This window comes from Musa acuminata, chromosome BXJ2-5, assembly GCF_036884655.1.
Source record: "Musa acuminata AAA Group cultivar baxijiao chromosome BXJ2-5, Cavendish_Baxijiao_AAA, whole genome shotgun sequence".
NCBI classification, from domain to species: domain Eukaryota; kingdom Viridiplantae; phylum Streptophyta; class Magnoliopsida; order Zingiberales; family Musaceae; genus Musa; species Musa acuminata.
The window spans coordinates 46,224,154-46,245,807 of NC_088342.1; the positions used below are offsets into that span (position 1 = coordinate 46,224,154).

A 21,654-nucleotide genomic window follows, 5' to 3' on the forward strand; every position below is an offset into this window, starting at 1 on the left:
AGGTGGAAGGTTTTGTTGTATCATGCAACTAAGCCTAAAACTATAAATGTTATGAATATGGATCTTAATTGATAATTAATATACATAAAAAGATTTACATATAAATAATAATTTAAATTTAATTAAATATATATTTTTTATAGATGTTAGTAATCATAAAAAATATATATACTTGATCGTAAATAGTTAAAAATTATATTATTATTATTATTATTGTAGTAGTAGTATTGAATCTCGAACTATAATTGTCCTTATTTGATCAACTACTATGTGGTGTCCGAGATGGAAGGAGAGGATAGTGGTCACTCTCCACTCGTTTGCTCACGTGGGCAAGGGTTTAGGGCAAGTAGTTATAGGTTCCCCAACCTCATTGTCTACGTGAACAAGAGGCTAAAGAGAAGTTATCGTAGGTATGTCTCCTTATAGAATATTTTATAAAATATTTTGTCCTTTTACGATTAAGTATAAAAGCTCATCTTCAACACAATGAAGAGGGGCGAGGGAGAGGTTACCTTTTTTGACCACTTGCATCCATACTCATATATCTTGGGTTACTAACTTAGGCGTTGAAGGGATCAGGTCGAGAAACCTCTCTCGACCTTGGTCTTCATGTAGGTGGCACATTGAGAGCTTAGTGTTTTCACCTCGGAGGCATCTTGGATGATTCTATGTATATGGGTCCAAACCATGTTAGGTTGACCAAGACATCAATGACTTCTCCCCTCAACATTTTTGGCACTAGAAGGAGAGTCTGATATCATAGGAACAATCACTCATTGACCCTCTCAATAAATGCTTGAGCGAAGAGGCTTTACCCTCGACCCATAGTACTTTTACCTAAGGGAGGCAACAACCACCCTTTTTGTACATGGGTGCATCCACTTTGATGCATACGCCGATGAGATACTAGCATCTATTCAACAACCTAGGCCTATCACTATCAAAGATGACCCTGATCCACCTGCTCATTTCCGTCGAGTTATTTTTAAATCTCACTCAACAAGTAAGTGCAGATGCTAACAAGTATGGTATAGGTCATTACTTTGCTTTTGCCTTAGTTAACCCAACAGGCAATGCCACAAGCTAAGCTATCGCCATCGGCTCCACCCTAATCAACACCGACACCCATAGAGATTCCCCAACCTAGTGTAGTACTGACATCCCAGGAGCGCCCGAGACTTATCGAACCGTTGGTCGATGGGGCATTTCAGTCTCCAATCGTAGAATTTGGCATATCACACCACTACTCTACCCTACTTAAATTCAAAGCCTAATCGGTAAGTTCGATAAAGGATTCCATATAGATTCAATTATGGTAGATGGATTGATGTTTAGAGGAGATGCAACGAGAGTTCCAACAATCAAAACAGTAAGTGTTGGTTGTCCCCACCTTGGGTTGGTTATTGTTCACACAAAAAATCCAGGAACAATCAATTCTGATGAACTTTTGCCTCCCGTCCTTAGAGGCATTCAAGAGCAATGCCAACCTGATAAATTACATTATATGACACTTCAAATGCCCTGATGTGCCATACTTTCCCGACCACGTTAAGAGGTCTAACATAAGAATGATATATCTACCTAAAGTCACTTTTCTATTAGTTCTTTTGCCCAACTCATGAAAGAGCTCAAACTTCACTTCCCCAAGAATGTATACCCGTGAGCATCAGTGGCAAGGCTCCTTAGACTCAGGTGGAGGGAGGAGGAAACACTCGTAGACTTTATCACTTGATTTACGAGAGAGATCCAATACATAATAGATGCCCATATGTTACTCATAATATAGACCTTCATGATAGACTCAAAGTCCTCTTGCCTCTTCTTGTCATTGATAGAGAGATCACCAGCAACTATACCAAAGACACTTCAAAGGGTCAATCAATACATCATCGAGCCAATGGTCTCAGGTAAATATGAGGAGTCACACAAGAAGTTGAAGCATAAGTAGTCACAATCAGCCTTGACCCTGAGGTCATTGCGAAGAAAAAATGAATGACCCGAGTTACCTAACCCAAGGTTTGAGTTGCCTCACCTAATTATAAGTAGAGTTAAAGTTTTTCTATAGATAAAAGACAATAAGCTCTTAAAAGACCTTTACTCGATGAAGATCCACACAACAGGAGGCATAAGACAAAATATGCATAAGGTGTATATGAGTTAAAAAACCTCACAACAGGAGGCATAAGACAAAATATGCATAAGGTGTATATGAGTTAAAAAACCTCACAACATGAGGCATAAATTAATAAAAAAACCTACCATATCATGAGGCACTAACCCTTCCATTACTTAAGGTGGGTAGGCCATTGCCCAACGTAGCTTGTTAGCCTGGAGACCTATAAATTAAAAAAAAGATATGGGCACCTAGGGCAAAAACGAGGTCCTTATATAAAGAGAAAAGATATATAGACCTCATCTTCACTTGAGGCGAGGAGGTCGAGGAACTTGACCCTCGTCTTATGCCAAGGCATGAAGCCTTATGCCAAGGCATGAAGGTTAGGTAGCTCAACCCTCACATTCGCCAATGATAGGGAGGTCAGGAAACTCGACCCCTGCTTTCGCCGAGCAAAGGAGATCGGAAAACTCAACCCCCACTTCGTCGAGGTGTGGAGGTCGAGAAACCCAACCCTCACCTTATGCCGAGGCGTGAAGGTCAAGAAACTCAACCCTCATCTTTGCCAAAGACAAGAAGATCAGGAAACCCAATGCCCACCTGTGCCCATGTAAGCAAGGGTCCAAGGTAGATAATTATGGGTTGTCCCACCCTTCTATCTCCCACATGAATAAGAGACCAGTGGGAGAATGTTGAAGGTGATTAAAGGCTATCTTATATATCTTGGGTTGTCAACTTGGACATCAAAAGGATCAAGTTAAAAAATTTCTTCTAACCTTGATCTTCGTATAGTTAACCTATCGAGAGCTCGATGTTTTCATCTCGAAAGTACTTCAAACAACTTTGTGCATATAGGTTTGGATAACATTATGTTGACTAGAAAGTCAATGACTTCTTTTTGCTAATTTTGCTGGTCGTAACCTATTTCTTAAAAAAAATTCTAAAATAACATATTTAATTTTTTAAAAACATTCAATGGTATTAAAAAAAAAGAAGTTATCATATACTTTTCTGTCTTCGCTCGCTGCACTTTTAGTCAGATAAGCATCACAACTCAGAAATAGAAGTTAAGAACAATAGGAGATATTGTTAATGGACAGAATTCATATATCATAAAACTGCATGATTACAAGTAAATGGCATTCATCCTTTTCTTTCAAGAGACACTTTCAGATTAGCATCAGCAACTCAGAAATAGAAGCTAAAATAATGGACAGAATTCATATACCATAAAACTGCATGATTACAAGTAAATAACGTTCATTCTTTTATTTATTTCAAGAGACACCCAATTCCTACCTTAGAAGATACCTCCGTATCCATAGCTAAAACCATGTTGAGGAGGAAGCGCCACCACGCTCTCCTCCGCCGCCGCAAGGAATCCCCCAACGAAGCCACCTGCAGCCGCGTCCCCCGCCATGACGACGCTCCTTGTCTGCACGTCGATCACCAGCTGATTCACTCTCATCGCCACGTCCCACCGCAGCCGCTCTAGCGCCTCCCGTAGTCTCTCGAGCTCCACCAATCCGATCTCCTCCAGGTTCGCGTCCAACAGGCCAGCCGTGGAACCCCACCGCCCCCTCAAGGCCGCCTCCAGCGCGTCCTTCCTCGCCCTCTCCGCCGCCAGCCGCTCTCCGAGCTCGAGGTACTGCCGGTCGAGCTCGTGGACCAGCGAAGCCCGCGCCGGGACCATCCGGTGGTCTGCGACAGGGGTAGGAGTTGGCGCCGCACCGCCGGAGAGGAAGCGGCCGACGACGGAGTCTACGGACGGGTGGCCGAAGGAGAAGGGCTTCCCGGCGGGTGAGAAGACGACGAGGGCGATCTCGGCGCCGCACAGGACGGAGAGCTCGGTGGCCTTCTTGAATAGACCGGCCCGGCGCTTCGAGAAGCAGACCTGCCGGGCCTCCTCGTTTTCGATGCGCTTGATCTCGATCCTTTGGCGCCCCATGCTCGTCTTCTTCTTCCTCGGCGGTATCATCTTCCGAGTCCACAAGGCACAAGCAGAAGCACGCAAAGCAAAACAAGAGAGCCTCTCTCTCTCTCTCTCTCTGTATATATATATATATATATATATATATATATATATATATATATATGGCATGATGGATAATATGAAAGCGTAACATTAGGGGAATATATCAATCGATGTTATTTGGTAATATGGTGAGTTGGCGATTGTAAGATGGAGCGAAATCATCCAATCGAATCAATTAGTAATCAATCAGTATGAAATTAGAATAATTTTAGAGCTTAGAGGACATCAAATGATACCGTATGATATGTATCGACAGAGAGAATTGAAGCCGTAATCGAGTCCGATTGCAACTGTGACTGACATATATTTACGTAGGACAAGTCGACAACCATATGTCCGCAGCTCACTTCTCTCATGCAGCTTCGATTGTGTGCTTGGCCACCTCGAGGTTTCCGACGTGGATGTCGTCGTCGGAGATGAACTTGCCCCAGAACCAGTGTTTCTTCCAGACGAGGACGATCTCCTCGATGGGCACGTTCTTGGTCTCGGGCAGGAAGAGGGCGACGAAGACTGTCATGATCACCACCCACCCGGCGAAGAAGTAGAAGAGGCCAAACTTTAGGTGGCAGAGCGCGGTGAGGAACACCTGCGCGATGATGAAGGTGAAGAGCATGTTGACGGAGACGGTGATGCTCTGCCCTGCTGACCGGATCTCCAGGGGAAAGATCTCGCTGGGCACCAGCCACCCCAGCGGCCCCCATGACCACGCAAAGGCTGCGACGTAGAAGCAGATGAAGAGCACGATGATGCTGGCGTAGTTGGTCGACATGTCCGTGGCCACCCCGCTGGTCCCGAACTTTAGCGCGATCAGAGTTCCCACCAGCAGCTGCGCCACCGACCATGTCGGGTTGCGCGTCAGTCATTCATGGTCTCTTCGATCTGAGAAGTCTTGAAGAAGAAGAAGAAGAAGAGTGAGGGTTACCTGAGACACGAGCATTTGGGTGCCTCCTTGCAGGAAGAGCTTTCGGCGGCCGAGCTTGTCGACCGTGGCGATGGAGACGAAGGTGGCGAACACGTTGACGATGCCGGAGATGACTGCGGACGCGAGGGAGGCCTCGCTGCCGAAGCCGATGGTCTTGAAGAGCACGGGAGCGTAGAACATGATGACGTTGATGCCGGTGAGCTGCTGGAAGGAGGGGATGAGGATGGCCATGCACAGCTGCGGCCGGTACCTGCGCTGCAGTATGTTGGACCAAGGGTGGTCGATGCTCTTGGCCTCCGCGCTGGCGGCGACGAGGTCGCCGTACTCCGCCTGGATGTCCTCGGTGCGGCGGATCTTGCGGAGCATGGCCTTGGCCTCCTCGTCGTAGCCGCGCTCGATGAGCGAGTTGGGAGTGTCGGGCAGGACCAGCGAGCCGACGGTGATGATGACGGCCGGGACCGCCGCGAGCCCGAGGCTGACGCGCCATCCCCAGCCACCCTCGATCGACGCCGTCCCGTAGTTGATGAGGTTGGCGGCGAAGATGCCGATGGTGATCATCAGCTGGAAGCCGATGTTGAGCATGCCCCGGAGCTTCGCGGGCGCCATCTCCGAGAGGTAGAGCGGCACAGACTGCACACCAACACCAAACCACCAAGTCAAGAAGAGTGCATGCAGCTTGCTCTCTGCTTCTCTCAAGGCCTCGTCATGGAGTGAGCCCTCGCCTGATTCGCGAAGCCGATGCCGATGCCGAGGAGGACGCGGCCGAGGATGAGCATCAGGACGTTCACGGCGGCGCCATTGATGGCGGAGCCGAGCAGGAAGGTGATCCCACCAGCGAACATGGACCACTTCCTCCCGAACACCCTCGTCACCGTCGACGCAAGGAAGGACGATATCAGCGCCGCCACGTAAAGGGACGACGTGAAGAGTGTCAGCAGCTGGCTGTCGAACTTGCAGTACTGGTTGGTGCTCGAGTCCGCCATCTGCTGCCGGTAAACCGAGGGGAAGAATCTCGAGAGGAACGAGTCCATGGATGTCACTCCACCTTCAAACCTCCCGCATTAGATCACGTCCCAACCAAACCAAACCAAATCCACGTTACGTCTCGGAGCCAATCGGATCACCTGAAATCCCGATGTCGTAGCCAAAAATGAGGCCGCCGGAGGAGGCGACGAGGCAAGTGAGGAAGACGAAGAGCGTCATCTTCCCGGGGTGTTCCTTGGCGCCACTCGTGAGCACGATCGTGCCGCCCGCCATTGTCTCTTCGCGGTTCGAGCAAGAGAAAGGAAGGAGATGACGAGGAGAAGAGAGGCTCCTCGATGGGTTTGAGTGGACCGACGGATGCATGCTTATATATAGACGTGACGACGAGCTAAGTCAGAAGCTGTCGCCATTATCCATCGATCTGTGACATGTCCTAACAATATCGTTCCGCTTCATGGATTTGGTCGTAACTATCCGTCCCTGTCATCCTAAAACGAGATCTATCTTCTTTGCTCGTGGGATTTAGGGTTGCCCTAATTCCAGATGTACAGGTAAATATGTTGCTGCATTTAGGTTTGGATCAGTTTGACAGCTCTTTTTTTTTTTTTTTTTTTTTGTATTCATACATTAATCGATTTGATAAGAACATTTAGTCTCACGTTAATCAAAGAATATGCGAACAAGACATATTTTAGAGTTCACATGCTTCGAAAGAATAAAATCGTACAAGTATGCTCATCACCCAAAGCGGATAATTCTTCGTGAGCTTACGCACCAATGATCGACCGATCAAATGGTTCCTTATCATATTAGCATTAGTAGGAGGGTCTAAACCTTTAGGACAGCACCTTAATTTATTTCGATTAAGGATTCAAAATCTCATCTCACACTGAAAAGATTAACATGATGAACTTTGATGTCAAACAATTCCATGGCTGTTTGTTTGTGATCATTCATCCACATATAGACATTGAATGAAGAAGTATCCAAGTTTCAAGCTTATTGAAATTGCATTGGATATCAAACCTAAAAGTTCTATGTGGTATTATCACTAAGCAATTTGATTGTATTGATTCTCATATCTCATACTATTATAAACCTATGCTAAACAAATATTTTACTTAATATGATTAGAATTAGGACTAATTGTCCTAAAATTTAACATGTATTGCTTGATAAAACTGGATCAGATTTTGCATACTTTAACATCACCAGTAATGTTCTGAATCAAAACTTCCCAGCAATGGCTTCCTCATGGCAGAGCACTGTTTTCTGAAACGGAATTGAGTTCTGCGACAGAGCAAAATCAATAGCAGTTAAACATAGGACGAAAGCTGGAGAAAGGAGAAAGGAAGCAGCAGAGTGAGGAAGTGTGCATCCATGCACAGTGCTGCATGTTCTTCAAAATCTGGAGGAGGTGACAGGAGCCAACATCCCGTGCTTGATGCCATTAATGTGCCAATAAATCCATCCGGGAATCACATCCTGCGGCAGGAATGCACCCCCGCTGCTGCAGATTTCCATTAATTCTCCAACCTCCTCCTTGTTTGGTGGTTGCACATTCAATGCGCTTCCATCCCCTTCGTTCTATTAGAGAAGCCTTCGTCACCTTCCTCCGGCACCCCTCTCTCCGCTCCCGTCTCAAGATCTTGAGGTCGGAGGAACGAGATGTTGGCCCGGTTCAATTAGAAAGTAGTGCTTCTGTCTTACTAGAAGTTCTATTGTTTTAATTGAGCCGTGCCAATATCACGTTCGTTGCTCGGAGTGGTATCAGGTAATCTCTCTATCGCAAGCTCTCTCCTTCCATCAGCATTCTGCATCTTTTTTATCCATTGATGTGAGTGAATATGAATGGCTTGACATGTTCTTGTGCATCACACATTCTTCATGAATTTTTATGTAGAGGGACTAATCATAAGACAGCAAAATGTTTTTCCTTTGTTTAATTTCAGAGAGAGATCCATCCTGACTTTTTTTTGGTATGTTTATGCGAGATGAACACAAAAAACTTGTCGAATGCAACCTAAAGATTCAGTATATCTCTGCTAGTGTTTCCTGCAACCTTTAAGAACAGGTAGGACAAGATCATGTAAGCTGCTTTACTGTGGTTTTTGTACTTGTTTCAGGACAAAGGAAGAAGCTTCATGATACATAATTGCTTTGCTTGGCTTGACATTATCCCAGAAAGCAAAAAAACTGGAGCCTTTTGTGTCATTTCCTTGAGCAGTATGCCACAGATTTCTAAAAGTTCTATCAACCATTGTCAACATTTTTATTTGATGTAGCCAATGCTCGAGTTATTAGGTTGTAATTTTGGCAGCAATGCAAACGTCACAGAAGGCATGAACATTCCATAAATTCTTGGAATCAAATTAGGCTGAGAAAGATGTAAAGCTTGTCTGAATGAAACACAAAAAACAAGAAGCTGAATAGAGATGGTGAGTCAACTTCAAGTCTTTGATTTGTTTGTTTGCTTGCTTGCTGCGCTTCCCTGATCTCTGAGAACTTGTTGTGTGCTCTGCCGTAAATGCATCAGAGTGGTCTAGTTCGGCGGCCTGATGCCAGGCCGCAGAGCAGTGCGTTCTTCGGGATGGGGTACTCATCTCTCCATGAATTGGCCGGAGAATACACACGGAGGTAAAACTGCTGACCGAGATACTGCCTAACCCAATTCTCCGATCTCACATTCCACATGCCTACATTGTCCAAAGGCATGTATATTGCAGTCCATGATCTCGGATACACCTGAAAAGAGAGAAGTCAGTGCAGGAGAATGCAAATTCTGATGAGCAAATCTACATATTGCATGAAGAAATCGAGGATATGATCTCTAAAACAGCAAGATTTTTTGGCTGCATGCATTTTCTTCGAGTCTTGTTCTGCTAGGGAACATGATCAGAGTAGCATTTTGCATCTCAAGTCAAAATTGTTTGAAGTGTTTTTGAATCCAACGAAAAGCTACGAGAAACTTAGGACTAACATTGTACAGAAAAATTAACCATGGTCGCAATTATTCGAGTAGCTTCACATAATGTTGACAAGGACTCGAACATTACTGATCTTCGAACTTGTTACCTGCACCGTGCAACGCGATACAGTGTCATGTAAGTTGTAAGAGTCCCTGCTTGCTGATATCCATTGCCCTCCATCCATTCTGCACATCGCCAGGTTCAGTTTGGTCATGGCACCATAAGAGATGTCAAACACCTACTAATGTTCTTACCCAACAACAAAGAAGGAATTCCCATCAATGTGCCAAGACTGCACCAAATCTTCGTCGTTCTCAAAGATGATTTCCACATAGTCTCTGAAGTTGGCTGCCATGACTGAAGTCTGGAGATAGCCACCAGCGTAGGTTGGATTATCAGGTATACTTCCAAGCGTGAAAACTCCAGAGATATTGTAGAAGTCGGCAATCTTCAGAGGAGTATCAGCTGAAACGAAGGAGACACTGTTGACGGCATATCTTTGCTTGCCATTGATGATAGGTGCAGAGTTTGCAAGCCTAATGGTTCTGGTGACGTTCACCTGTCCATAGTGGTATGATCCTTGTGGATTAGGCCTTGGCCCACTTGCTGTCAGATTTAATCTGATTTAAGAAAATGAATACATCAGGAAACATAACATGGAAACCATATCCAAGAATTCGAATCAGAACAAAAGTTTATATAGACTTAATACTGAGTTGACACAATTCTAGTATTGTCACGACCGATGTGCTAATTGACTTATAACTCCGTTTGATCCAAACCACAGATCAAAATGTTTAAGCTGAAATTATCGTAGTACATTCATCAGACCCTTATAAGTCAATCTTAGTCTTTGCCTACTTCCAATATAGGACTAATATCTTATCGAGTGATCGTGTAAATGAAAGAAAGAGTTAAGGCGATACGCAGCTCAAGAGAAGAGCAACTAAGAATCAGTGTGCAGGAATGTACCGAAATGATCTGGCTTGGTTGAGAGACCAGTCAACCTCCACCGTAGGCCCTCCTGGCAACAGTGTGGCAGGGACTTCGATCGAGTTGCTATAGTGGAGAACGGCGGTGGTCGTAAGGATTGGGTCTGTGAATCGGGTCGATACCACAATGAAGTAGTCCTGTGCAGGTTGGTCGGCTGTGACAAGAACCGAGCAAGACTGGCCAAGATGAATGTCGAGAGATGAATAAGTGTTTTGGACTGTATGCGAGCCTTCAATCTCAACCAGTTTCATTGTGTGTCCCTGAAATCTTATGTTGACTGATGTCAACAACCCGACATTAGAGATTCTGAACCTGTAAGTTTTGCCTGCAACAAGGAATTCAGTAAGTTATCCTACTGCATCATGCAGCTAACAAGTTTTTGGTTTCAGTGTATGCTTTGGATAATAATAAGAAGACATCATAGGAAGACAAGAACATGAGAATTACCTTGATCAACTGTGAATGCATAACCATTTGCACCTTGGCCATTGATGAGCAGCCCATCAGGGAAAGGAAGATCATTCCCACTGTCTACTATAGCTTTCAAGTCCTGCAAGCAAAATATGTTTTGCTCTGATGAAGATTAAGTTGAAGCCAACAAATCAAATGAAAACAAAATGCTCATCAAGGATTTCAAGGCAGACAGAATGGTGGAAAGCATTAGAGCAATCGAAAGACCAAGAACCAAACATTAATGAGCCAGTCAAAACAAATGATCTTGACAAAAGTTGCAACTCTAATACACACTCAAAATTCATAGTTCTTCCGGCAATCAGAGCATGGATATTCTAAGTTAGATTCAATCTTACAGTGTGATTGGTCTTGAACCAATCGCCGGTGAGTAAAGTGAAATCCCCGGCTGGTGGAGGATACGGCACAGGGATTAGTGGACGACTCAGTACTCTGATGCCACCAAAGCCTCCAGCAGCCTTGTGGAAGTCAAGAGTGGGGAAGTAAAAGTAGCTTCCAATCTGATCCTTTACTTGCATCACATATGTATAGTTCTGTCCAGGAAGGATTGGGCAGTTTGTACCATAAACTCCATCTTCCCATGAGTTCTTCCTTTGTTGTATCCCGTTCCTGCACAAACAATCAGCAGCTTTTCTCATTTGACATTTCAGAGTGAAGAATGGAAATATCAGCATACAGATATTCGATGTTCCAATGTAAGATGCCAAAGCAAGAAGCATAAGAGATTGGATCAGGTGAGCTCTCAAGAACCTTGCATCTGGAACTACCAAAGAGGTTGCACTGGATGAAAAAATGTCCTGAAGATGATGAGATAATGCATGACAAAGAATCTGACAAATATGAAAAGAAAACAGGTTGCATAAGATGAAATCCTCGAACTACTTAGTAGATTGATCAATGACCCAATTATCCAATCATCTCTTTTCCATCCATCCAACATGATTAAAGATCATCAAATGAATTTTGTCATGCATTAACGATGACATTCTTGATATTTTCATCATCTTATTCACATGATTATAAGCTCTAAAGCACCTCAAATAAAAGCCTACACATAAAGAACTCTTCTAAAGATCTAAAGTGTACCCCCCGAAAAGAAAAGGAAACTAAACTTAGAAGCTAAGCATAAGAATCTAAGCCAAAAGGTATCAGATTGATATCCCTCCTGAAACCTGTCATCCTATTTCCACCAGCTCACTGTACCATTCAGAGAACATTATGCCAACAGATGGTAGCCCACACTGATGACATCCGATTTAGGTGTCGTTGCTTAGCGAATGCAAATTGCAGCCAGGCTCAGAGGATGACCACCTCGAGTTCCTTTTGTACTTTACCATGTGCACTGCTGCCAGTAAGAAAGAAGCGACACGAATGGGTGAGTCTCTTTTGCTTTAAGAACTCTTAAAGACCTATCACTCTGCAAACCGACCAGATCCAAGAATTAGGCTCGTCTAAAAGTTTCTCTAGCAATCCGAGGTACATGTCTCATCGCATGGAATGGAACATTAGATCTGCTGTGTGACATCGAAGTAAGCATGAGAAGGGCATGTTCTTGGAATAAAAATCAGAGGAACAGTAGAAAGATGAAACATTTCCTTGCAACAATACAGACCAGGAGATGAGGAAGGGTTCGGTCAAGTTATTGAAGACATTTACGATAAGGTTGTCGTTGGTCACTGCCTCGATCTGTGGCCCTGGGAACTGCCCATCGATCAGTATCCCCTGCATCGACGAAGAAACAAGAAGTTAGTCCCCCAAAACCCAACAAAATAGGCACAGAAGGGGTAAAGGAAAAGAGACAAAGGGACAAAAGAACCTGTTGCTTGACTCCAAGGGGATAGATGTCGCCATAGGTGACACTCCAAGTGAAGAACCTGTAAGGATCATCACCTGCGACCCACCAAGAATGGCAAGACAAGCAGAGACAGAGGAGAAGCCAGATGGGGAGAGAGGAGGAGGCTTCCATTGTGCTGAGCTTGTTGAATAAAGGGAGAGGGGCAAGATAGAGAGTTCTACAGCGCCATTGGGACTGTGGAATGAGGTCTGAGAGTGGGATAAGATATAGGGAGAGGGAGGAGGAGGGGTTGTGCATGAGCTGTCATAGGATCAACGACTTGGTGGGCGGCAAAAGCGGGAGGCAAGTTTAAACCTCGGAACGCGTGGCGTTGACCCGAGTTGGATGCTGCGGAACTGCCGTTGACTTCAGTCTCGTATCTTTGTGATGTGTTCCAATATCTCGCTGCTGTTGTCGTTCCCGTGAGATCGTAATCTTAAATCTAAAAATGATTATAGAAGGAAGCAAAAAAATATATATAATAAAATTTAGTATTATATATATATATATATAACTTAAATTAGAGAGGAAAATAGGCAAATTATTAACATCAAAAGGATGCATATATAGTCTTTGACTACAAATAAATACCTATTTGATTTCTTTGTAACTCAAACATATTATCTATAAAGAGACATTGTAGGGATTAGGGTTAAGTAACCCAAAGCACAACTGTATGATGAGAAGGTGAGATGGAGCTCATTGGATCACTTCCATTGCCAGCTTGATGCCATGGTTTCAGCAGACAAAGGATGAGAAGAACAGGAGGCAAGATTTGAGGAGGAAAGCAGTCAGTCATCATCATGTGTTGTAGCTTCAAAACATGAGTCCAATGGCTGTCATAATTCACCTTGTTCTTGAGATCTGAGCTGCAACTTGGCCTATTGGAACATATACTTCTGGTGACATGAGGACACCAGAAACAAGGTATTTTCTATGTATTTGTTTCATGGATACAATGATCTTCCCTGTGGTTGGATGTTTCTATGGTTTCAACATCATTCAATTGTTTGTCATTCTTGTCTGAAATTATATGGATAATAAACCATTTTATCAGAGATTAAACAATAACTTTCATCATTTGAGAGAGAGAGAGAGAGAGAGAGAGAGTTAAGGGAAGAACAGAGCTGTAGCTGAATTGATGCTTGAGAGGACTTTGTACATGAGTTTGCAGGTTACATGTAGATGGCCCTCGAACACCATGCCAAAACGACGAGCAAGAGAAAGCGAGAAGGAAAAGGATGTGAGCTGACGCATCGCGCTGTAAGCGCTGGAAGCCGACAAGGCAACACAAGGACCATGCGGCTCGAGGTTTCCTTCCCTCGACCCTTCGCCGGCGTGCTCTCCGACCAGTCCGACCCGTCTTCCTCGAAGATGGTGTCGAGGGTCAGCGCCCGGGCTGCTCGTCTCGCGCTGCTGCTGGTGCGCCGCCACGGCGCCACCGCGGAGAAGGGGACCTTCGGCGACCGAGGAGAGCTCGGGGCCACCTCGAAGAAGAAGGAAGCTAGTTGTACGCTGGCCATCTTTGCCTGAGCTATGGAGCTTGAGGTCTAAGGACTCGACCGACTTGTTCTTACACCACGGAGAGGGAAGGATCTTTATAGAGAAGAAGAAAGGTAAATGCACTTGAATCATTTCTTTATTACCAAAACACCTTTCCGACGAATCAGGAGGATGAAAGCTGCAGCTAAAAATGGACAGGGATTAGATTAGGAATAGGAATTCACGTTCCTCATGAGACCACAGCCAATATGCTATGTCATGTTCTTATTCTCCTAACACTATTCTTGGGAGTCAAAGGTAAAAGATCTCCTTTTGGGGGGGCCAATAAAGGCTTGGTTTGGAGGGATTCATGGAGTTCTCTTCCAGCTTGTGACTAAAAATGGTGAAAGGTGTGGCTGCCAAAATGAGCAGTTCACAAAACCATTCAAAATGAGACTAAAGTTTTCTACACCCAATAGTCTTGGGATTTTGCTACAACATGGATTTCATCTTAATTCACATCTACAACTACAGGAAATAGAATCAGACTCATGGCATGATTCTTCAGCATTCATTAATCTATCATAGAATGAATGCCAAGGACAGTGTTATGTGCCATAAGATAAAAATGAATGTATATAAGATTAAGAATCATAAGATATGTGATCCACAGTGTTAGACATGGAAACACTTTTCAGAGACATTCTAAGAGTGTCTTAATGTGGGTCATGCATCTTATTGTTGCATCTGGAAGTAAGGAATCACTTTTCATGGATGAGAAGCACCATTCAGGGAGTTGGCAGCCATGGGAGGGTACTCAATACAAGCCAAATCCTCAAAGCACAAACCACACACATGTTTGGCTAGTGGAATGAAGAGATGTATGTGCATTTCTTTGCAGACCACAGACAGGGGGGAGACATTGACATATCCATCTGCCTGTGGATGGCTGCTGCTTTGCTTTCCTAGCAAATACGGCATTACCTAGAGAGAGAGAGATTCATACCACTCGCTCATGGATAATGCTGAAGACATTAGTTCACAGAGAATGTAAAATATTATCAGAACAGGGGAAAGAACTGTGCATGAAAGGCATGGGTTATCCATCCAAGAAAAATATGACTGTTTTGATACTATTGATTTTTACATGCTAAGATATTGAAGACAATTTATGATGGGCAGAAAAGAGATCCATTGGCAGATCCAGTTTTTTTTATGGCATAAATTGAAAGCTGACGAGTCTACTCTGAAAAATGAATCTATCATGACATGCTAACGAAATAATCTAGTCATTTTGTAGGATGAAGGCTGACATCATGGTGACATGTTGATGACAACATGGTCTATGTAGATGTTATCAAGTAAATGATGAGTTGGGTTAACATATTAGACATAAACTTAAGCTCATAACATCCATAAGTGAGTGAATCACATATTAGGTAAGAGAAGAGGGTTGGTTTTGTGATGAGTTGGGTTACCTATGTTTGAATCATGACATTATGACATTGCCTAATCACACAAGTATATGTCTACTTAAAAGTTTATTTCCCTGCTTATTATGAATGCTTATCAGCATCAGTGAACACAGAAGAAGACAATATTAAACTTTTCACACAATATGTGGTGTCAAGCTGAAAGTATTTTGAAGTGCAAAGTAGCATCAAGTAATATACACACACTGAACATAGAGAAAAAAGAAGCAGAACAGCGACTAGTAAGGATGTGAGATATAAATGGTTGGACTACAAGCAAAGAAAACAGATAATGTGGAATCTTATGAATGCTTATCAGCATCATTGAACACAGAAGAAGACAATATTGAACTTTTCCCACAATATGTGGTGTAAGCTGAAAGTGTCTTGAAGTGCAAAGTAGCATCAAGTAATATACACACACTGGACATAGAGAAAAAAGAAGCGGAACAGCGACTAGTCGGGATGTGAGATATAAATGGTTGGACTACGAGGAAAGAAAACAGATAATGTGGAATCTGTAACTTGGATTGGAATTGAATTAACCAATGCCAAATGAGTTGTAAAACCAAGGTTTTATAAAAGATCGTATAAAATTCATCAATGTGTTTCGTCAGATGATGAACTGATAGCTCCTCAACTGGGGCTTAACTCCTCAATCGCAGACCCTAATGATTAGAAACTCCCGCTCATGTAAAACTCATCCAAAACAGATAATTCCTTCTAGAACCATTGGAGATGATCTAGAAATATTTCTATACCCTCTATTTTGGGTTGATCATTGTGACCCTTATTCTATCATCATTTAGCTATTGCATTTATTTTATTGATTGTTTGTCATGCCTAGAACCAGCTCTGGGTTTGGACATAATATCAAATATCCCCTAGAAACACAAAATGTAACAAGACCATGGTAGCACAGGGATGCAAATTAATGCTTTAAACCATTGAAATTGTACCAGATTAGAGGCACTAATCATGCATCTCATCTTCTCATCTAAAGTCTGATTCAGGACCACACAACAGAATATGTGGCTATGGTCTCCAAAGGGATGGCACAACCTGACATATCTATCACCACAACCAATGAGAAGATATGAAACATTGATTATGAAAAAGCTTGAGTGAATGATTGACCTTGAGCTTTCAAGAACAACTTTTCAGTAACTCATCAAACTTGACAATGTTCGGAACAATATTGCAATAAGATGGGGGAACAAACGGTTGTTCTGCACAGCCCACCAAATAAAAAAACTTTCCATGAAGAAGTTTCATTTTCGTTCATCACTATAGGTTGTCTTCTTGCTTGCAAAATGTTAATGCCATGAAACACTTGATAAAACAGACATTTTTATCTATTAAACATCAATTGTCTAAAAAAAATAAGGAACAACTAAATTGGATGCCTGTCTATACCTGAACTAGCCATACCAAGACTCTGTTTGTTTGGCATGCCATCACCATGTCCTCTGCCGCTGCCACCTCTGCCTCTACCATCACAAACACCACTTTTCCCTCCAAATCTACCCCCCACCTCTACCTGCGACGTCTCTTCTGCAGTTCATATTCTTGTATGGTTTTTCTTATGCCTGCAAATCATATTCTTGTCTGCCTTCAAATTGAAACCACGCTATTTGCCTCCAGAATCTGAATTGGAATTGCACTCATCTGATATTGATTGCCACTTTGCAAGTGTCAGCAATTAAGAAAAAAGATCATTTACAAGATTTGAACCATCGTTGTGATTCTCAATCAATGCTTTAGCCTGACATATTTTGTCCTTGTAACTGACAGGAAGTTCAATGCCCGGATGCCAAAGAAGTCATGTAGAAGACTGGAAACACCATCATTTTCATAGATACATGCTTCCTGCCTCAAAAATGCTGACTTGCCTTATAAACATATCTAAGCAGCATGTGTACATCTCATGCTGTGTTCTGCTGGCTTGAATAACTATCAGATATAACCCAACTATATCCTGGACTCTTCCTCACACCATTGGTCTGCTTTGTTATTCTCATTCTCTCCTCATCCTTCTTGCGCCCTGCCAAACCATACAAGTTTGACAGGACAGCATAAGTTGTTGCATTGTTTGGTTCCAAATCCAGAAGTCGCTGAGCGGCCAACTCTGCAAGTTCAAGATCAGAGTGCATCCTACTAGCATTAAGCAATGCTCCCCATATTGCAGAATGAGGAGAAAATGGCATCGATTCAATCAAATCTAATGCTTCTGTAAGAAACCCTGCACGGCCTAGGAGATCGACTGTGCAGGTATAATGATCAGGTCCTGGTTCTATGCCATATGAAGATGACATGGATTTAAAGTGCTTATAACCTTCATTAACTAAGCCTGCACGAGCACAAGCTGAAAGAATCGCTAGGAACGTAACCTGATTAGGTTTGCAGCCATATCCCTGCATGTCCTTAAACAATTGAAGAGCTTCTTCTGCCAAACCATGTTGAGCAAATGCTGTCATCATTGCATTCACTGTAATAAGGTTTGGGTCAAAGATATGCAAGAAGACATGATATGCATCAGTCACCTTCCCACACTTTGCATACATTGAGACCAGAGAGCTTTGGACAGCCACATCTGACTCTAGATCTGTTTTGATGATACGAGCATGAATCTGCATTCCCTGGTCCAGAATTGCCAAGTTAGCTGAAGCACTGAGTACGGTGCTCAGTGTGAAACCATTGGGCTTAAACCCTTCATGCACCATGCGATGGAACCACCACAATGCATTATCATGCTCCCCATTCGCCACAAACCCTGAAATGATTGCAGTCCATGCAACTTCATCTTTCACAGGCATCTCATGAAATAGACGGACAGACTCGGAAATCCACCCTCTATTGGAAAATCCCACCATCATTGAGGTCCAAGATACAGCATCCTTCTCTGGCATGGTCTCAAACAACACATTGGCCTCCTCTAGCATGTCATACCGGATGTATCCAGCTAGCAAAGAATTCCATGAGACTACATCTCTTGTGTTCATGCAGCTGAACGTATTTTTTGCAGCTTCCATCCAACCAACTCTAGTGTACATGACAATAATTGAATCACCTAAGAAGACATCATTTTGGAGTCCCGTTACCAAGACAAGAGCATGAATCTGAATCCCTTCTTCTATCCTTTCCAATTCGGCAGTGGCATCGATCATGACCGAAAGCATTGTGGAATTGATGCCCACGCCTTCTCTCCTCATCTGTAGAAACAGTCCAAACCCATCTTCATATATTCCACCCTTAAAGTATCCTCGAATCATAGCAGTCCAGGAAACCACATTCCTCTCCGGCATTGCATCGAAAATCCTTCTGGCATCAGAGAGCCTCCCACATTTGCAACACCCATCGACCATCGAGCTCCAGGAGACCACATCCTTCGCCTCCATCGACTCAAACACACAGGCAGCCATATCAAGCTTGCCAACCCTCAGGTACCCACAGATCAAGGCGTTTGAAGCAACCGGGTCGCGCCACCTCCGCGGCATCTCCTGGTAGACTTCCTCGGCCTCCTTTATCATCCCGCACTTCGCAAATCCTGTAATCATGGCGGAGTAGGAGACCACATCCCGGGCGGGCATACGCGTGAACAACTCGCGGGCCTCGAAGACGTGGGCGGAGCGCACGTAGCCCGAGATCATCGCGTTCCAAGTGACCATGTTTCTCGTGGGCATTTCGTCGAATATCCTCCGGGCTTCAGAGATCCGGCCGTTTTCAGCGTAGGCAGTGAGGAGCGCCGTCCACGAGACGACGTCGCGGACGGGCATGCGGTCGAAGACGGACTGGGCGCCGAGGAGATCGCCATCTCGCCCGCTCCTGGTGATCCGGGCGTTGCAGGAGACCAAGAGGCCGCGGGACTTCGGGTCAAGCGATGGCGGCTTCGGCAGGACTTGGGCGGACGCGGCGAGTGACGACACTGTCGAGAAGTTGAAGGCCGAGATGAGGAGACTCGTACGGCAACGGCTTGGCTTGGCGATGTGTCTTCGCAGCATAACTGAGCTTACGAGAAATAAATGGTTGTGATATATATATATATATATATATATATATGTGTGTGTGTATATATATATATATATATATATATATATATAATATGTGTGTGTATATATATATATATACATATATATATATAATCAAATGTTTAATTGTTTTATATAAATTTCTTATTTTTATAAATTTTAGTTTTATTCTTTTAATCCAAACAAATAATATTTCAAAAACTTTTCGCCTCCGATCCCGCGCTTTCAAAAGACTTTTGCTCGGTCTGAAAGGAGTCTTCCGGGAACTCTCGGCCGCCGAGAGAGAAAGGAGGGGTGTGGAAGGCGGAGGAGGCCCGCATCGGAGATGTCGCGGCTGTGGCCAAGCGAGTCGCGGTCGGTACGATGTGGGTGGGGTCTGGGCGATGAAGCCCTGATGAATTCTGGTCAAGAGCTAGTAGCCGGATCGCTGATCGCCTCTGCCGGAGATCCCCTGCGGCGCCACCAGGTTCGAGGTCTTCGGCTGCTCCCTCGCCGCCTTCGGTAAGTTTCCACCCGGCCAACTCCGTCGGGGTGATTAGCTCGTATCAACAATTTGGTTCGCAGGGGAGTTGAAGAAGCTTCTGACGGCGGAGAAGGGGGTGCAGCCGGCCGACCAGAGACTGCTTTACAAAGGGAAGGAAAGATGGGACGTCGAGTTCGTTGAAGTTTGCAGCTTCAAGAACCGGGCCGAGGACCCGTCGAGCTTGAAGAGGAGATATGTCGAGATGCGGAAGAACGTGAGGATCCAAGGCGCACAGCGTGCTTTCTCCGCTGTATCCATGGAGGTGGACAAGATGGCCGACCAGGTATGGTAGTCTTACCATATGCATTTTCCAGCATTTAATTAGGCAAAAAATAGGGTTTAGTTTTGAAGAACTGCAATCCTAGAAATGCTGTCTCTTAGATGATTGAAGATTCTGAAATCCTAGGATTTCTAGGATAGAAGATCTTGAAAAGGCAGCACAGAAATGCTGTATGCACGATGCTTTTGTGGCACTTGTAAATTTGGTGATGATTTAGTATTCTATGTTAAAATAAGAATGCAGCAGGGACAGACTCCTCATAGATTAATCTGCCATTGTTTCTGCACAATGAAAGATAAACTTTTTAATAATAAATTTGAAAATTATCAATAACATTCGACCTGTTGTTCATGTAAGTGTTTCGGTAATTGGAGAAATCTTTATCCTGCATAATGCTTCATGTATTGCCTTGTTCCACAGATGGATATTTGGTGGTCATGGTAAATTTTTTTCATTCGAGTCTAGCAAGAGTTTTACTAGCCAGCTGAACCAAAAAGTCTTTAGGTTACATTGACAACATGGACCAAAACATTATTCCTTACATGAGCAGGGCATACTGCATAGTAGTTAGTTATCTTCATCTTACCCTGTAATTGTTGATGAACTAGACTAAATAGTGAATACCCCTGCAAGACATCATCTTGGTATGTTTTCTTTTGGATCTAACTTAGATCTAAGGATGGATGCTGACATACCTAAGAAAGTACATTTTTGAAGCTTAGAGAGGAAATTAGTTCAGGCCAAACATCAGGATTGCATATGACTCAGGCACAAGTATAGTCCATCCGTTGATGCACACTGGCCTAATTTGTTCATACACACTTGATTGATGCTAAAGAACATAAGATGCTGTGAGGTTGATAAAAAATCATATCCAGCTGACTAAATTTCATTTAATTTGTCTTTATTTTTGATTTGTTGGGTCAAACTTCATATGACTATCTAGGGTTTTAATGTGCACTGAGAAAAAAGACTTTTAACCTCTAACAACACTTATGAAACCATTAAATCACATAAGGCTTTCAGTCTCTAAAAATATGTGGATTATAGTATCAACTAAAGAAACACAGTGTAACATTATTCCACACCAGCTGCTGTCTTTTATGAGTTATGCTTTAAAGGAACTTGAGCAGGAGCAAAACAGACACTTGCATGATGCGAGTGTGCTGCATGCAATTATCCATGGCTATGGACCAAGAAACCTGGGGTGAAATGAAATGTTTCAGGAGTATGAATTAGGATGTCTTAAATCAGTAGAATTATCAGAATGAGGTGAAACTGTATTCCTTAGTCCTTCATTTGGGATGATCTGTTCTGAAATTAGACACAGTTAAATCCTCTTAGGGTCAAGCTTTGGCCTGTCCTGCAACAGTTGGTGTTTAAAATTATTGGCTGGGCTCCTCTTGTATCAGTTAAATTAATCTCCACTGCACTTGGACCGGGTACACTCCAGGTAATGCTTGCTAGAAAAGCAGCCCAAAACATTTTGATTATAGACAATGCCAATGGAAGTCATTGTCCCAAACACTTCAGGGGCCATCTTTTCCT

General features: G+C 43.6%; 4 protein-coding genes across 4 annotated transcripts; all 4 read right to left on the reverse strand.

Annotated features, from left to right (window-relative positions):
* Window positions 1-3,413: 3,413 nt before the first annotated feature.
* On the reverse strand, window positions 3,414-4,091 carry LOC103986504 (agamous-like MADS-box protein AGL61). Its single transcript, XM_009404523.3, has one exon. It carries the CDS (start codon window positions 4,089-4,091, stop codon window positions 3,414-3,416), a length of 678 nt encoding a protein of 225 aa, XP_009402798.3.
* Window positions 4,092-4,500: 409 nt separating this feature from the next.
* LOC103986503 (sugar transport protein MST3-like) lies at window positions 4,501-6,327 on the reverse strand. Its single transcript, XM_009404522.3, has 4 exons — window positions 6,195-6,327; window positions 5,793-6,115; window positions 5,071-5,700; window positions 4,501-4,974 (listed from the first exon to the last, which is right to left on the reverse strand). Exons 1-4 carry the CDS (start codon window positions 6,325-6,327, stop codon window positions 4,501-4,503), a joined length of 1,560 nt encoding a protein of 519 aa, XP_009402797.1.
* Window positions 6,328-8,434: 2,107 nt separating this feature from the next.
* On the reverse strand, window positions 8,435-12,522 carry LOC135611902 (L-ascorbate oxidase homolog). Its single transcript, XM_065107549.1, has 8 exons — window positions 12,304-12,522; window positions 12,100-12,209; window positions 10,826-11,096; window positions 10,464-10,566; window positions 9,996-10,341; window positions 9,278-9,643; window positions 9,130-9,208; window positions 8,435-8,799 (listed from the first exon to the last, which is right to left on the reverse strand). The coding sequence occupies exons 1-8, from the start codon at window positions 12,451-12,453 to the stop codon at window positions 8,587-8,589; spliced, it is 1,638 nt and encodes a 545-aa protein (XP_064963621.1). The 5' UTR covers window positions 12,454-12,522; the 3' UTR covers window positions 8,435-8,586.
* Window positions 12,523-16,521: 3,999 nt separating this feature from the next.
* On the reverse strand, window positions 16,522-19,276 carry LOC103986324 (pentatricopeptide repeat-containing protein At1g53600, mitochondrial-like). The gene has a single exon (XM_009404298.3). It carries the CDS (start codon window positions 19,274-19,276, stop codon window positions 17,201-17,203), a length of 2,076 nt encoding a protein of 691 aa, XP_009402573.3. The 3' UTR covers window positions 16,522-17,200.
* Between the last annotated feature and the right edge of the window lie 2,378 nt (window positions 19,277-21,654).